Consider the following 18,167-nt stretch of genomic DNA (forward strand, 5'->3'; position numbering starts at 1 on the left):
AGATAGAATTACCTGTGGATCAGTTAGATGTTTGGCAGTGATACCTATCAAGGCTGCAGCTCTGATTCTGTCATGCTTGTTGTGCTTCCTATGCAGCTGCCATGCATCAATGTAGTTTTTTGAAATGTCACTGTTTTGTTTTGAGCCCAGGAAAGCTGGTTGACTTTCAAGGATCATCTTCTACAAACTCAATGGCACTGCATCCCTAAAAAGAAGAAATCAGGAAAAAAGGCCAGGAGGCCTATATGGATGAAAAAGGAACTCCTGGCCATAATCAAACACAAAAGGCAAATCCACAAAGAGTGGAAACGACAGGTAACCTGGGAGGATTACAAGGAAACCTTTTGTGAAACAAGAAACCAGATTAGAAAAGATGAAGCCCTGATGGAGACAAATCTGGCTGGGAACATGAAAGGTAACAAAAAAAGGTTTCTACAGATATGTCTAAGAAAAAAGAAAAACAAGAGAAAATATGGGGGCCCTCTGGAAGGATACAGGTTACCTGGTTACTGAGGATATAGAGAAGGCTGAAGTACTCAATGACTTTGCTTCAGTCTTCACTGGTAACCCCTTGAGCTACACCAGCCAAATCACAGAGGGCCGTGGCTGGGTCTGGGAGAGTGAAGAACAACCCAGAGTAAGTGAAGATCAGGTCCGGGAACACCTAGAGAACCTGACAGTGTACATCCATGGGTCCTGAAGGAGCTGGTGGCTGAAGTTGCTAGGCCACCAGCCATCATATTTTAGAAGTCGTGGCAGTCTGGAGGAGTTCCCACAGATCGGAAAAGGGGAAACATAACCCCCATTTTTTAAAAAGGCATAAAGAAAACCCAGAGAACTACAAGCCAGTCCGTCTTAACCTCTGTGCCAGGTGAAATAATGGAGCGGATCCTTTTGGCATCTGTACTGAAGCACATGAAAAACAACGAGGTGACCAGTGCCAGCCAGAATGGCTTCACTAAGGGCAAATTGTGCCTGATCAATATGGTGGCCTTCTGTGACAGAGTTACAGCTCTGATAGATATGAGAAGAGCTACTGTCGTCATCTGTCTGGATGTGTTCAAGGCATTTGACACTGTCCCACATGACATCCTTTTCTCTTAAGATGTAGAGACATGGATTTGATGGATGGACCTCTTGATGGATAAGGAGCTGACTAGATGGTCACACTCAAAGAGCTGTGATCAACAGCTTGATGTCCGTCTGGAGACCAGTGACAAGTGGAGTTCCTCAGGGGTCTGCTCTGGGTCTAGTGTTGTTTAACATCTTTGTCAGTGACATGGAGAACATCTCTGAGAGTACCAGTAAGTTTGCTGATGACCCCAATCTGTGTGGTGTGGTGGATTCTTTTGGGGGAAGGGTCCCATCCAGAGGACTTTAATAGCCTTGAGAAATGGGCTAGTGTCAACTGCATGAGGTTCAACAAGTCCAAGTGCAAGGTCCTTCATCTTGGTCAGACCAGTCCCAGGCATAATTGCAAACTGGGTACAGAGCTGATTGAGAGGAGCCCTGAAGAGAAGGACTTGGGGGTGTTGATTGATGAGAAGCTCAACATGACCTGGCATTGTGCTCATGCAGCTTGGAAGGCCAACTGTATCCTAGGATGAATGAGAAGAGCATGCCCAGCAGATCAAGACAGGTGATTCTCCCCCTCTATACTGTACTTGTGAGACCCCACCTCAAATACTGCATCCAATTCTGGTGTCCCCACCATAAGAAGGACATAGATCTGCTAGAATGAGTCCAGAGGAGGGCACAAAGATGATTCAGGGGCTGAGTGCCTCTGTTACGAGGAGAGGCTAAAGGAGCTGGGATTGTTCAGCCTGAAGAAGAGAAGACTCTGGGGGGACCTTATAGCTGCCTTCCAATACCTGAAGGGAACCTACAGAAAGGCTGGAGAGGGACTTTCCATAAGCATCCAGTGGTAGGACAAGGGAAAATGGTTTTAAACTGAAGGAGAATAGGTTTAGATGGGATCTTAACAGAAAGTTCTTCAGTACAAGGATGGTGAGACCCTGGAACAGAGTGCCCAAAGAAGCTGTGGATGTCCCATCCCTGGAGACGTTCAGGGCCAGGTTGGATGAGGCCTTGAACAAACTTGTCTGGTTAAGATGCCAGTAGATGATCTCTAAGGTCCCTTCCAACCCGAGCCATTCTGTGATTCTGTGATTTAGACACGTCGTGTCTGGGGTTTTGATGTCTATTATATCTCCTGTAATTCTTTTTCAATCTGTTGGAAGACAGTAAAGAAACTTTGAAATGCTTTATTACAAAGCCTTCAGATTTATAGTCTAATAATTTATGTGTAGAAGATATTTGTCAAAGGAACTTGTAGGACTTACAACTGACTTCTGTTGATTTTCAATGGGGTTTCAGAATCTTACTCCCTCAGGGTCTTCTTTCCACTTCTTTATAGCTCAGACATCAATCTTCTCATACACATCAGTGATCTATTGGCAAAGCCCCTTAGACAGAAACCACAAGGAGGTTTTTAGGGCAGTTGTTTTCCTTGAATTGCCCAGTATTTCTAGCTAGATTTCACATCTTACAACTGCTTCAAGCAAATTGTTCCTGCTTCTCCTGGTCCTCCATGATTTTGTGCATTTTGTGACATTCCATGGTCTATAACTGAACTGATAGGTAGCTTGGAATTTGTAAATAGGATTTTAAGTCACATGATATTTCACAAGTAAACCACCATGTAAATCAGAAAATAAAACAGGACAATTGTATGTGAGCTATCATAGAGAAATGGGCAAATTAGTTGTCATGAGGCAGTGTCTCCAGCTGTGATCAGAGACAGTAAAAGATCAGATGTAATACCAAAGAAATACATGGTGTTTTAGAAGTGCATGGATTTGTAATTCCCAGGTATGTTTACTAAAGTAGTATTGGAGATAATGGCAACTGGAGATAATGGCTTTAAAGAAATGCAAGCAAATTAATATTCAGTGTACTGTGGTTAGTTTTATTGAGTAACCAAAATTTTAATTAGAAAAATGACAAAATTATGTTGTACTAATGTTAAGTCTCTTGGTAGAGCTAAAAATTGGGCTTGTGGGTTTTGCCAGGTTGGCTTATAAGTGTTGCATTACATCATTCCAAAAAGATCTCCCCAAGAGCCTGTCACAATGACAACTGCTTTCTTACCTGCCCCTGCCAAGCTCCTTCAGGTAACAGAATTCTCTTTCTTTATTTCACACTTTCTTTGTTTTCTTTATTTATTTCTTAGCCTCTGGCCCTGACCTGGGAAAGGTTCTCAGAGCTCCTGGGCTCATTGACCAAAGGAGCTGAGAAGGGCTTCCTACTGCCTACTCAGAACTCTTTTTGTATCACCATATGACTGACTGAGAAAAACTTAAGCCTTGTTAATCAGCACACAAACGAGTCAGCAGAAGGTGATGGCCACTGATAAGTTCCTTGAAATCAATTTTATATTGAAACCACTCAAATATTTTATATAATTCAATTCCATCAAGACTTGTCCATTCAAAGATAATTTACTTGCAAATGTTTTATGTAACCTGTAGCATTTGCAGAGTAATTGTAATAGTAGTCTGTTGTAACATAGTAGTATTTTAAAATTCTGAGTCCATTTTACACATGTCCAACAAAACTGAAATTGCATCAAGGTAGCATTGTCCAATACACAGAAGGCAGTTTTCTTCCAATGAAGTTTTTAAGCTTTTTCATGTCTAATTTATATGCTGTGCTGACAGTAGCCAACCATTAAATCAATGTACAGATCCAGTGTGACGTTAGTTTATGCATTTATATTATCAATATTTAAAGGGTACTTTTTGTTTGTTTGTCAGAACAGCAACTGGATGCCCATTGCTGGGTGACACAGGTCTTCAGTCTGTTTTCTCTAGACTATAATTCCTTCCCAAGATTAGGCATGAAAGTGAAGTTCAGCAGGCAGTGTCTCATCAACTATTGTTCTCTACCTATCTACTTTTTGTTAATTAAGTCCATACCACTACAGGGCCTTCCTTTCTTTCCTTTTGGAAAACTCTTCCTTCTATCAAGCTGCCTTGTAGAACTTCCAGTCTCCATCATTATCTCTGTTCTGAATTACTCTCCTTCAGTTACATCTGCTGCAGGAACTATTTTAATGTAGCTTTATGTATTTTTTCTTACTTGTTAATGTAAAATAGCTGTGTTTATTGCAATTGCCCTTGTCACAGGTACTGTGTGTATCACAGTTACAGAAATCTAAGTTTTGGCAGGGTTTGATATGCTATCAACAGCTAGCAATCATGCAGGAAAATATTAACACCTTAATAAACTGACTTACTATTATTCTCAATATAATACAATTTTGTGTGACGATTGTTCTCCCTTAAAAATTTTACAAGGGGACTTTTTGCAATCAGAAATTGGCTGTTTTGGCCTTCAAAGGGAGGGTAATGTTTCATTGTGTCAAAAAAAGCATCTTTGTTCTATTACAGGAATACACAATAGATGTTTTCTTCCGTCAGAAATGGAAAGATGAGAGATTAAAGTTTAAGGGCCCAATGAACATCCTGAGATTGAACAACTTAATGGCCAGCAAAATCTGGACCCCAGATACATTTTTTCACAATGGGAAGAAGTCAGTTGCTCATAACATGACGATGCCAAACAAGCTTCTACGAATCCAAGATGATGGGACTCTCTTGTACACCATGAGGTCAGTATTTTCCTCTGTTCTTCCCTCAAACTGTGATTTCAATGTGATTTTTTCAGGTGGCAAAGAAAGTTCCAGGAGGACTCTTCTTTGTTTAATTTCTGTGCCAGCAGAAAGAATGTTAGGAATACGTGTTTTGTTTCCAGCTTTGTTACAAGTTTGGTAGCTGATTGAGCTAGATCAATTTTCCTACATGTTCCTCAGTCTTCATGCCTCTATAATGCATTTAAAAGTACTTTATACAGGTACCTCCAGATGAGAATCATTGTAGAAGAACTGTTAAGCATACTCTTTTTTTTTTTTTTTTCAAGTTTACCATTTCCATCTTGGAACAATTAAAATAGCATATGATATTTGCCAATTAGTGTACCTGTTGTAAAGAGAGAGTATTAATAAGCCCTCAAATTCTTTCCAGTAAGAACTACTGTCTTTCTCCCTAATAACTGCTTCTTTATATCTAATTACAGTATTTTACTTAGAGTTTTAATTTTTGCATCCTGTGCATCATTAGCAGCTAAGATAAACATGTAGCTGATAAAATGTATTAAATTTGCTTGGAAAATAATTTATGAAAATATATAAACATCTTATTTGCAAAGGCATAAGCAGCATTTTTACAACACTGATTTCTTATTTGATTACTTTAATTACTTTTTGCAATAATGTTGCCTACATGAGGTATTGAAAATTTTGTATTCAAATTTCCAGAAACGCCTGACTTAGTTTCTTTATTCTTCTTTGAGGATATTTAATAGCTGAGTTTGCTGTGAAAGCAGACATAAAATCCCCAGTTTAAGATACAAAGTCTGAGCTGGAAAGCAAATATGGTCTGTGCATCTTTTCCATGCAGTTGTACCAGCATCTCTTAAACCTTATTTACTACACAACACCCAAAGTCTAATAGTACTGAGCGTTGATGGGTAGACTACCAGTGATGTTGAATGATGTGGTTGTTGGAAAGCTTCAGAAAAGTTTGGTGGAAATAAATTGAGACCCTCCAATTAATATTTGAACTTATATCTGTATAAATTGCCTGAAATTCTCCTCCTCCAAAAAGATATTATTATCATATGTTAAAAAATAATAAGAAATACTGTTTGAAACTACTACTATGAAGAACCTTTTAAGAAACCTTAGGGAGGGCTATGTCAGCTAGAATTAACTAAGCAATTTCTTGATTTTTTCATAAGTTCATGACTTCTAAGAATGTTGCTTCTGAAAGTGTAAGTTTAAACTGTTTTCATTGTATGGATTTTAAAGTCATCTTTGTCTATTTAAAATAATACAGTGGTTTATATCAGAGGCTCAAGCAGTTCTTTCCTGTTCCTCCAGCTGTTTGCTGACTCATGACTTCAGAAAAACTTCCCTACAGAGCAGAAAAATTGGAAAATTCAATATTTTGGGGTGGAAGGGCAGGAGAACAGTGAGGAATACATTGACTCTGAGCCACTGGGAGTACACTGGGACATAGCTGATGTTTGAGGCTGGATGAGGAGGAACCAAAACATCCAAAAAAAAATCTCCACCTACAGGAGATTTCCAGGATGTGAAGGGGAAGTAGAGTTAGGGGGTTTTTGTGTGTGGTTTTTTTGTTTGATTGTTTTTTGTTTTTTTCCCCACAGTTAAAAATAATGTGAAAATGTGTCAAAATCTTTGTTCAGACTGTTTTAAATTATTTTTTATTGTATTAATCCCCATATTTAAAACCAAGGTAATGCTGAGAATTTCACAAAATAAGCAAAAATGAATCATTGTAAACATAGTCATGCTTATATGAAAAGAAAATAATCACAAGTAACATGAAGAATTAGCAGCAGTCTTTTGAAAGAACACAATTTTTTTTCTAAATCTTCCACTCAAACTTAAAAAAATATTCAAAAACCTATGAAGCACAGTCCTTTCACAAATTAACCGTATATTGTGTGCTTTTGTAATGAGCCTTTGAGAGTCATATAATCACACATGTAGCTCAGAATAGTATGAGAAGAAAATGACTGTACTTAAGAACCTGCAGTTACATAATTTATATTTTCATTTAAATGGCCTTTCCTCGTAGTTTTGAGGTCAGCTCTTTCAGGTTTTTGATTTGATAAGTCAATGCTTTCCAAAGCAACACATAAAAGGGAGGAAGCAAGAGCTTATTTAAATTTTAATTAGTTTAATATAACTTTCCAATTTCATCTCCTAAATCAGCATGAACCCTGTTCATTTCTGTGGAATTAATTTTCTTGTCCTGCTAACTGACTGAAACGCAAAGCGGTCTTTTCCTTGTAGGCTTACAGTGCAAGCTGAATGTCCAATGCACTTGGAGGACTTCCCTATGGATGCTCACTCATGCCCACTGAAATTTGGCAGCTGTAAGTAAATAGCAAGTAGTCTCTGGTTAGTGAACATCTAACACTGCTCAGCATTGCTTTGTTTCAGTGAGTTGTTAGGTGGGAGGTATGTTACAGTACTGGCAGTACTTTTAAAAACATCATAACCTGACATGTGAAAATCTCTTTCCTCTGTTCATTTTTGTGTTTTCTAATGTGTTCCAAAGTTTTCTTGACTCCATTTAACAATAAACACTGTGCACCTAATTCATCACTGCACTGATCTACTTTTATTCCAGCATACAAACCGTGCCAATAAATACAGACAGGGGTCCACATAGCCTGTGTAGAATGGATGTGCTGTATCAATGAAAAGCAGGTTAAAGACTTCAAGTAATGTTTGCTTTCATCTATTAAAACATTTGTTTTCTCTTTATTGTTAGTGGTATTTTGTTTTTACATGTTTCATCAATGAAGGCAACAACAAAAGCTTCCTGTAATATAAAATTTAACTCCAGCACATCTGCATGTTATATAGGTGGACTTTCATTTCACTAGTATTATTTTAACAGCAGTATAACTTTGTTTACCTATACTACAGCCTCTCCTCTTATTCTTTGTCAATTAATATTACCTTATTAATATTTCCTGGATTTTGTACACTAAAAGGTTTATTTTTTTCCTTTGGCTGCAGCCTACATTCTGTGCTGGGCCCAGGAAAGGGAAGGGTGTTTTCGAGGAAACTGCCTAATAACTTTTAAACTGTGGCTGATTTTACATTAATTGAGGCCACCAGAGGCTACAAAGCAGGTGATATACTTCCACTAAGGATATCATTAAGCAGATTAATATTGCCAGAGCACTATGCACACTCTGTCCATAACCCTGTCCACACTCCCTTTCCTCGGAGTTTGGAGTAAATTAATTACCTGTGTTTCCAGTACTGTGAGGATCAGCTATCAAGATAAAAGATCATTTGATTTAATAATATCTTTATCAGGGAGCCTTTTTTTATCCCCAAAATATTATATTCTGCTTACAGTACATAATACAGCTTAACTAACACCAAAGATGTTAGCCAAACACTCATTTTATTTCTCTACCTAGAGCTTATTTCTAGACTACTGCATTTCTCAGCTTTTATTCTGGAATGGAATTTGAATAGTGTTGAAAATAAGGAGGAATCCTGACAGTTTTGGTTTGGCTGAGGCAAGTGGTATAGAGCTAGTATTCTGCTAGTATTACATTTCTAGGAGGGCCATCAGCCTGTAGGAATGTCTCAGTTTTTTTTATATACCCAATAGAAAAGCCAAACTGAATGGATTGGAGAAGCTACAGATTAATAGGTTGCCTTTTTTATCATTATGAAAAATTCAAGCAAAGTGTGGGGAGGAGAGGGACAAATCAGCAACTGGCAGTACTGCTGGTTTGTGTTACAGCAAAGGTCTTGTGGGAAACTGGAAATATAGAAGGGAAGTGTTAAAAATGTCTACACTCTACTCAACCATTGGATTTTCTTAGTTGTTCAGTTTATGGCTAGTTACATTAAGAAGCTTTTTTCAGGATCTCCAGAGGTTTCTCAAATGAAAATGTTTGCAGCCTAACAGAAATGTTGCTTTTCTTTTTCACTTCTCTACAATTGTTGTGTAAGACTTAAAAAGTACTTGTCCCAGTCAATCAAAATGAACACACAATGTCTTCCATGGTTTACCCTTTTCTGTTCATACTTCATTTGGGTAGTAGGGCATTAGACTGGAAAAACTTGCAGTACTGATTTTTTTTTTCTTACTTACTGTAAAGCTATTAATGCTATCTAAAATGCAGTGTTGATTTGCCTCCATTCTAGTTTCTTTTGACAGACCCTAGGCTAAATGTATGCTTAACCATGAATGCCTCCTTAATGTCAGTGTGTTCCACAAAAAGACACCGTGGTAAGGCAAGCAATTTAAGAGCATACACAGGGCAAGGCACGGAGCCACTTCCAGTTTGATGAGGGTATTGTCACTGAACCTGGCTTCCCATATTTAGGGAGTTTCAGCTAATAATAAAATGCTTGTGATACACTCCCAAAATGTAGAGTGAGGACAATTGCAAGTCAGACAATATAGGAATGAACTTTCAAAAATGTTGGAGGTCCTAAATTGTGAAAATTGTTGCTCTTTTCATCTGGTTTACCATGAGTCCTAGTATGCATATAATGTGTAATCTCTGACAATTTTTTTTACAGTGTAGAAGAGTTTTTTGCAATTCAGTAGCATAAATTTTGGTTAATCAGGTCACAATTTGTACTTGTTCCCACACTACAATATGCATTTGCCCTACAGTAAAGCTATTTTAAATGACCAATCATGATTTTTAACAAAGAATTTTAGGTTTCCAGGGTGGTTTTTCTTTGGAAAAAATAAGAATTAGTTCTTCTAATTCTACGAGTTTTGAGGAATTGAAATAGCTGACAAAATATTTTATCTTGTTTCCCACAGATGCATACACAACTTCAGAAGTGACATACATTTGGACTTACAATGCTTCAGATTCAGTGCAGGTGGCACCAGATGGTTCAAGACTGAATCAGTATGATCTCTTGGGCCAAACAATTGGAAAAGAGACAGTTAAATCAAGTACAGGTTAGTAAAAGTTGTTCTGGAGAAACAGTCACTCACACTGCTGTGAAGACCATAGGTATTGCTGGTGGTGTTTGAAGACTACAGAGAAAAACACTTGTAAAATGTGAGGTGTTAGGTAGAGTTTATTAATGTACTGTACAAGTAACACTTTGAAGCACTTTGCTTCTTCTTCATATTAAAAAGTAACCAAAAGACTTGAAACTTGTCCCCATTTTTTTAGTGCTATCTGGAGCTTTGTCTTGAATCCTAATGATTGTAACACAAGATAATTGTTAAAATCATATGATAAATGCCAGGTTTTGCCTACTAGGTGATAAAGTATGCTGGTTTCAACCATTTTTTCCTTCCACTGTGTTACTGGCCTCCCCATAAATACTGGATTATTCTACCTGACTCTAGACTGTATTACTACATGTGATTAACCCCCCTCAATTGCATTCTGAACGTAGACTAAGTTGTTAGGGTCCCTTAGGTCTCTGCATAAGCAGAGATGTTTGTGTGCAGAAGTCTGGAGGACAGAAGCTCCTGGCAGGGTGAACAAGAGCTCCTAGAAGTTCCTCAACACTGAACTTTCCTGGAGCTCAGAGGGAATAAGATGTCGTTGTACTCAAAAATGTTCTTATGTTGTGTAGGATGCTTTCTACAACAAAATGCATTCTGTGCAATTTAACCATAGCACATTTGGTTCTCATAAATGTATCGAATTTTGTTTTACCAAAGAAACTGATTTTTTTTTTTTTTAAGATTATAACCTCTTGTTACATTGTATTTTTTTTTTTGTTGTTCGTGCAACCTAGGTGAATATACAGTAATGACGGCTCATTTTCATTTGAAGAGAAAAATTGGTTATTTTGTCATTCAGACTTACCTCCCCTGTATCATGACTGTCATTCTCTCTCAAGTGTCATTCTGGCTGAACAGAGAATCTGTACCTGCCAGGACAGTCTTTGGTGAGTACACTGAGTAGCATTGGCTTTGTTTGCAACAGCTGAAGCTGTGAGGAAGCATTTCTGAAGTCCACTTGGTAAATGCCTTTTTCATTCAAGTTAGTGTGTTTGTAGGATGTGATTTTATTCCTAGTCTGAACAGCTTTCAACTGCAGCTCACAGATCTCCCATGAATCACAAAGCTCTTGGAAATCAGCCCATACAAGAGAAGAGTCTATATATCCTCAGTTCTTTCAAGAATAAAAGTTTTTACAGAATGGATGAAGATGTGAATGTTTCTAATTAAAAAATAAATTTAGGTTATTTTATGAAACATCTTACCTATATCCAAATGTTTCGATACATTTTAGATTAATAAATTTCTACATATACTTGTAAATTAAGCAAATTCAATTTTAATTTGTTGAATGATTTGAATGTGTTAAACTTTGCAAGCTGCAGTTCTTTAAAAGAAACCCTATTTTGGGTATCTTGGCAAATCTTTCTCATTAATTCTAATTGGAATGTACTGTAGGGCAACGAAGAGCTTCAACAGCAAAAAATAATGGTGTTTTTCTTACATTAAGGTTTTGCTCTCTTTATTAAAACAAAACAGCAAATGTCTTATTTGCATAATTTGAAGTTCTTTTAATTTGTTTGCTTTTAAAGAGAAAGAAACCAGCACAAGAAAAAAGAAAGTAGTGTTTGTATAGAATCAGCCATCATAAAGCCATGTGATTAGTCATCAGTAAACACCATGCTCTCTTCAAAAAATAGGGCAAACTTAGATGGATATTAAGATGCACAACAAAGCACTTACTGTTTCTCCTGGTAGAGAAAATGCCACACAAAGCATCATGAAAATTGCAGGTTTGAGTATGAGTCTTACTGAAGCCAGATGAAATGATTCAGTAGTTTTAGTGGGGCCAGAATTCCTCCATGTTTCTCCAGGCAGTTATCAGGCAGATTTTTTTCCTTTCTTTAAAATCTTCTGTGTATTTGTCCATTTCGACCTATGAAAATGCACTTTCCTGTTTCCCATCTTTACAGGAACACTGTCAAATGTTTCTGTATCTCTGTCTTTGCCCTTTTCTGTAGCCTCCTTCTATACATCAGGCAATACACATATACAGCAATTAATTTGTCCAAAATTTTGTCTCATCTCCTTTTCCTAGAAGGCATTTTCTGTCACTGTATCATGAGTAACAAGGCACTAGGATGATTCTTCTGGAATGTTGTATTCCTTTGGTTGTTTCTTATTAATTTTTTAATTATTTTGGTTTGGGTTTTGTTCTTTTTTTTTCCTAAAGAAAGCACAATGTGTATCTCAAGAAGACAGCACTTTTTATACTAGTATTTTATTTCTGCCACAGATGTGCATCTCATGCACCACTTAGGGCTCTGTCCCCTCCAGGCCAGCACAGATTGGCACGGGGAACCCAGGGGAATGAGCCTTGTCCAGGGTCTGCCTGCTGGAGCAGCCCAGCACCTGCATGCAGCACTTGCACCTTAGGCTTAGTATTCTGCATCAGGTTGGATTTCACCTCAGGAATTATTTTTTAACAATTTTTTTTACACTCTAGATGATATTTTTATCTTAAGCTGCCAATGGCCTCTCTAAGCATGTAGCCCCAGGTGAATCTCAGTCTTGCTCTGTACCTGCTGGCAGCAGTTGTCACTGGGATTTCTGATACCCTCTGATCTCCAGCCTAAATCTGTCACAAAAAAAAGTGAAGTTAGCCACAGTTTGATACAAAGTTTATTTGTTGCTTCTTACTGTTTTTTGGCTCATCCTGACTTAATCTGTTACTGAATTGACTATTAAGAGCTGGGCAGATACTTTCAGGGTTTCAACGGGGTGGTACTTGCAGGTAATCCCCAGCCAGTGACACATGGAGCCCATACTACAGCTAAGGTAATAAAGCAAGCAACTTCCAGCAGGGAATATAAACACTGTAGGAGATTTAATTTTACGTTTTTATTAATCACACTTCATTTTTAGTTCTTATATGGAGTAGTCACTTGCTACATACATATATAATAAATCTTTAAATATAAAAAATATGATTAAGTAGCAAGTGTTAGTTTTGATAAAGTGTTTTTCAGAATCAGTGAGAAATTTATTTCAAGTACCTTCTTGAGAAATGCCAAATCCTGGAGAAGACTGACTGAAGGAGAACTGTTCCTTTCAAAGAAACTCCTGGTTATCCAAAGCACCACTTAGCATTTATTATTTCATATTTGAAAGAAGTTACTTTCCTTTCCCTTTTCTGTTCTCTCACAACATAGTTTCGAGTTCTAGGTTAACATTAAGGGCTTGATATAATAAAGCTGCTTTTATATTTGAGCTCTTTAATCCTTTTCTATTATGGCATCTATTTAATATTGTTGACCTAAGTTATCCCAAATGAATTATGGCATAACGTTTCAACTTTACCTCAAATTATTGAAATAAGAAAATTTTATCATCATTAATTAAATACATCTTGAATGTGTTTTCTCTAGCAGATAAATTTGAAAAACATATTACTGCATTTTTAACAAAAGGGAATAAGCCTGGTTCATAATGGCTTCCTTTAAAGAAAGATTACAATCTGTTTCATCTAGTGATGTGTTTATTGTTACACATTTAGTGTCAACAATATTAGCGAAACTAATCTTGTGCAGCTTATTGAATTCCTGTTAAATTTTTAATAGGTCGTAACATTTAGAAACATCCCACGTTTGAATAGCAGCATTAGAAGCAGGCAACAGAAATCAGAAATAGTTTCTTAGTGTTAAAGTTAGCTATGTTTTTTTAACTCATAGATAACTTTAACTCATTTTAACTCAGTAAGAGTGAAGATGTTAAAATGAATATAGCTAAATATATTTTCTTGGATATCTGAAGCAGACATGAGCAAAAATTAATAGTAATTATTTTTAGTGCATTGTCCAAGATGCAAAACTAAATTCACATAGCTGTAATTTTTTGTGAGGACTCTGTTCTCTGTGGTCATTTTAGTCTTACACTGCATTCCTAACCCTATTGTTTTGCTTGTTCTTGGTATATCTTTTATCTTTTAATATTAATTAATTTATGAACCAAAAAGCCATTTAGACCTGAAATAGACAGACTTTTTAATTATGCAACTACAGAAAGGGGAACCTAACTAAAATTCAGATATTTTCTTTGGATATTTTTACATGGGAAACATAGTTGGAGAACTAGCCCTCAGTTAGAGACTGAGCTGGCTGTGAACAAATTGTGTCCTCTCAGCTCAGTGGGATGCCAAGACCCCAGCTCATGTTCTTATAGTGACATAATGAGACGCCGGTTTAACTGGAATTGGGGCAAATAGCTCTTGCTGTTCATCTCTGGGAGTTTCTTTGGCTGCTGGTCAGTGAGGAACTCTGTTACTTGATTTTGGTAGAGTGAAGCAACATGAACACTGACTTCATGATATGTATAGGTAGCTTAACTGAGTGCAGCTTTTCTTGAAATAGGTGATGTTATGGCCCTGGGCTTCCCGTGCTGGTTAAGAAGTTTTCTGGCCTTTTGTGTTGTTCTTGTAGTTAGAAGAGTAGACAGACCACTGGGGCTACTTTCTGCAGTCTCTCTATCTGTGGTTGCTCAGACTTAGCCTCTCAGTGTTTAAGCAGAACCAATTTATGCTCCCTTATTGTGTTCTCAAGTAACACCTATATATTGTGTAAGTAAAAAAGAAACAGTATGGTCTTTCAAAAAGCAGCATCATAAAAAAAAAAGTCCAGGTAATCAAATAGCTTCAGTCTTGACTTGGATGGACAAACCTGTAGTACCAGGAGATATTTACCATTCATAGGCATGCATTGCTGAGAATAAAAGTTGTAATGATGTTGGGGTCTATTTACTGTCAAGTATGAAATTCTTGGACCTTTTCAGATGAGGGAAATGTCAGCAGTTTAATTCTTGATCTTTTTTAAGGACAAACAAATGACCTGTTTGTGGTCTCTTTCAAGACGATACATATTCATTTCCTGGCCCTCGTTCAGTGCCACATCTTCTGGGCGCTAGGCTATACAAGATAGTTCTTGACCTGCATATATACTGTGATCTTTCTACATCACAGTGGGATGTCATGCAGTCTTTATATAGCCTGTTAAATTATTTAGGCTGTTCAGAGTTGTAGATGACATAGAGAAGAAGCTTGTTTTCCTCTAATAGGTTGACTACCTCATTGCAGGGGAACAATCTACTGTTAATTCAGTGAGAAATGTTTTTGATCTGGTCACTGTATAGGTTTTTGTGGGGATTTAAATAAGTCTTTTGAAATAAATGTGGTTTTATTTACAAGTTGATCATATTCCTTCATGTTTATAACTTTTTGTAATTTATCAGTGACAAGGAGGCAGGGTTTGTTGGGTTTTTTTTTGCATTGAGTCCTTTTTCACTAAGAAGACTTGATGATACTGATTTTTCCCATTAAGTATATGTGCAAAGTCATCTACTTTTTGACTGAAGAAGAGTAGCAAGTGTCAAACTACAAGAGATTGCTAAATTGACAGGTATCACAGATTGCATTTGCCACCCTGTGTTTTGCTATTCAATTCAGGTTAAATATGTTCAGTAGCTTGAACATCACTGAATTTATAGACTGAGGGAATAAATAAAAGTGCATTGGCAATTGTCTGGCAATGTCCTGTTTGATTAGCATTTGGGTCACAAGGTGGTGTGGCTTGCTGAACTTAGAGAAATTGTCAGTTGGTAGCAGAATACAAGATGTAAATTAATGATGTTTTCACTAAAACTAGAGAAAGTCAACAGTTAATCCTGAATTAGATTCCTGAAGAAGTCAGTGGGGCTTCCAGAAGATTATCCTATTCAGAAAGGTAGGACTTAAAACAGAAGAGAACCTTAGCAACTATATATATATATGTATATATAGTTATATATATAGTTTATATATATATATTTACAGTATAAGGCCATCTTATTTCTGAGAAGGTATCACTTTATTGATACTTCTCTGTAATTAAAATGATTTATCTACAGCTCAGGACCACTTTAAAAATTTGGATGTGATAATTTTAAGTGTAAGATACACTACCTTTTCCCTGAGGTGCTGAAAATAATTAAGTCATATGCTGTAGAAGTGTTAGGACAGAATAAGTTCTTTACAAAATGTATTGTCTCCAGATTTTCATGCAACATAGTATGGTAGCTGCTTTCTCTTCATCTGCTGGTAGATCCCAACAGTATCATGGCTCATTCCAGACCAGATCCATTTCCTTAATTTACAAAGGCTGGAAAATAGCTATTAGAGAATTCTGTTTGCTAAGGTGTCTGGCTGCTGTGTGACTCAGCAGGACGTTTCTGTGCCGTGTTTTCCTTGCTGCACAGGGAAAGGCCTTTGGAAGAGCATCAAGGGAGATTAGCACTGAGGCTGAGTCCTCTTAGGTTTGCTTTGTAATCTTTTGTAGCACCCTCAGAGATGGAGATATTTTACAGGAGGGGTGGAAATTGCAAAGCCTGAAGAGGTCTGAGTGGGTGTAATTGCTGCCTCTTTTTCCTCTCACACAGTGCTTAAAAATGCTCCTCTTGTAGCAGAAGAAAAATTTGAGCTAGGTCAGTGCTGCAGGACCCAGGTGAGAGGCTGCTGGCAGGGGAGGTCTGGCTTAGGGAGGGTGGCTTACTCTTGGGAGCCCTCTCACAGCAGTTTTGAGTGTGTAGTCACTGAAGCTGTGATGTCCTGTCTCTAATATTTCTGCCATGGCATCTCCTTTGCCTGTGACGATGGAGTGTAGGTTTGCTGATCTGTGCTCAGTATATCACTTTGGGTTGCTTTGCATTCTGGAGACGTAGTTAATGGTGTGCCACAAAGGGAATAGCTTAGTTTGTCTAAGAGTGATTCAGCCTGAGGTGGGAGAACTCTTTTACTTAAGGAACGAAGACTCTTTTTGTGGCTGCAGGTTTCTGCTTGCTAAAGCTGATTCAGAAAATCATTCTTTTCTTTCTTTACTCCCATGTATTTTTTTTTTCTGATTTTTGGAGTATAATACCTGGCTCCCCACTGGAACTTCACGATGTAAAAAACATTTTTAAGTACTTTCAGTAACAGCCATAGTGAAAGAACAGTCTTCATGGGTTATCAAATCTGACACATAATACACAAGTTAGAATAATCTGGCATTTCAAATCAATATGTTATTCTTGAAAAAATCCATGTTACCTCAATGCAAATGTAACCTGTCTATGTCTTGAACTCTGTTACTGGATAGTTAGTGAGATAACTACTGCCAAAAATTAAAAATAATTAAAAAAAAATCACTTTTTCTAGTAAGAAAGGTCAAGGTATGTGATATTGTCAGCAAAGATGTCAGACCTGCAGCCACTGAAGTGAGGCCAGCCACCAAGCATGAACATTGTAATCATCATTACTGTAGTGTTACAAAATATTATGAATCCATTAAGGAATCATCTTTGTCCCTTACCTGTCCTGATTGCTAAAAATTAAACTAAAACCATGTCTATCTCCTGTGAGTAAAATCTTCAGACACTAAAATTGAACTAAAATACTTCAAATGAAACTCCAGATGTACTAACTTAGATAACCAGATTTTTCACAAGCAAATCATAGTAATTTTTGGTTTGTATTTTTTACTTAAAATTCAAGATCCAAGTAAAATTATTGATGTTCTGTTTTTTGTTCCCTTGCAGGAGTAACAACTGTGTTAACAATGACAACACTGAGCATCAGTGCTCGAAATTCGCTCCCCAAAGTAGCATATGCAACAGCTATGGATTGGTTTATTGCAGTTTGTTATGCATTTGTGTTCTCTGCATTAATTGAATTTGCAACTGTAAATTATTTCACAAAACGAGGATGGGCCTGGGATGGAAAAAGTGTAGTCAATGATAAGGTAAGTCCTAAGGAAAAAGTCCAATTTCCAGTCAATTCCAGAAAGCCAGATGTAATATATACCTTTGATGAAATTTGCTATATTAAAAAATAACACATGGTGCTTTAAATCATAGAGAATGTCGATGCATTTTCTCTCCTGAACAAAAATATATCTGCCCTGATGTAGCTAATCTCACTGGGTTTCAGTAGTCCAAATTTAGTTTAGTTTAGTATCTATTTTGGGAACTGCCTGACTTGTTTCTTGACTGCTCAGATAAAACTGTTTATCTGTTTATTCAGAAAATTGAATCCCAATAAATTAGGTAGTTCACTTTTTCATTGTTCAGTCCAGGTGAGTTGGAAATATGAAAAATATTACAGAAAGAATGCATAATAATAACTGAATGCTCACATATAAAAAAACTTAATCACAATATGTTGAAGTTTTGAACATTTCAGTATTCGCAAACTTATCCGTAATGATATGTAAACACTAATTTTTAAACTAATTTAAATAGGAGTTATTCAGTTCTGAGCATGTCTTCTCCTGTGATGTATTGATGCTCTGAGTATACAGAAATACAGTCATGCCTTAATTTTGTGGCATTAATAGTAGTGTAGGTGTGAAAGCATGAAAATGTTGTAGCCTGCTAGAATTTCTTATTTCATTAGCAAAATGAACTGGTCATACACATGAATTTGTGTCAAGCTTTACAGTTTAAAATTATAATAACAACAAATGTTAACAAGCTTTTAAATTTTTAAATGTT

The 18,167-nt window shown here is 36.9% G+C and overlaps 1 protein-coding gene across 3 annotated transcripts in view; it reads left to right on the plus strand.

The window, feature by feature from the left end:
• The window catches only part of GABRA2 (gamma-aminobutyric acid type A receptor subunit alpha2), a 61,819-nt gene that overhangs the window by 36,446 nt on the left and 7,206 nt on the right, over nt 1–18,167 (plus strand). For all 3 annotated transcript variants that reach the window (XM_071743628.1, XM_071743627.1, XM_071743626.1), the window contains 5 exons: nt 4,452–4,672; nt 6,944–7,026; nt 9,465–9,608; nt 10,406–10,558; nt 17,214–17,416. In XM_071743628.1, coding sequence (XP_071599729.1) covers nt 4,452–4,672; nt 6,944–7,026; nt 9,465–9,608; nt 10,406–10,558; nt 17,214–17,416 — 804 coding nt within the window. The remainder of the gene's footprint in view (nt 1–4,451; nt 4,673–6,943; nt 7,027–9,464; nt 9,609–10,405; nt 10,559–17,213; nt 17,417–18,167) is intronic.

This window comes from Heliangelus exortis, chromosome 4 (assembly GCF_036169615.1).
Source record: "Heliangelus exortis chromosome 4, bHelExo1.hap1, whole genome shotgun sequence".
Classification (NCBI taxonomy): domain Eukaryota; kingdom Metazoa; phylum Chordata; class Aves; order Apodiformes; family Trochilidae; genus Heliangelus; species Heliangelus exortis.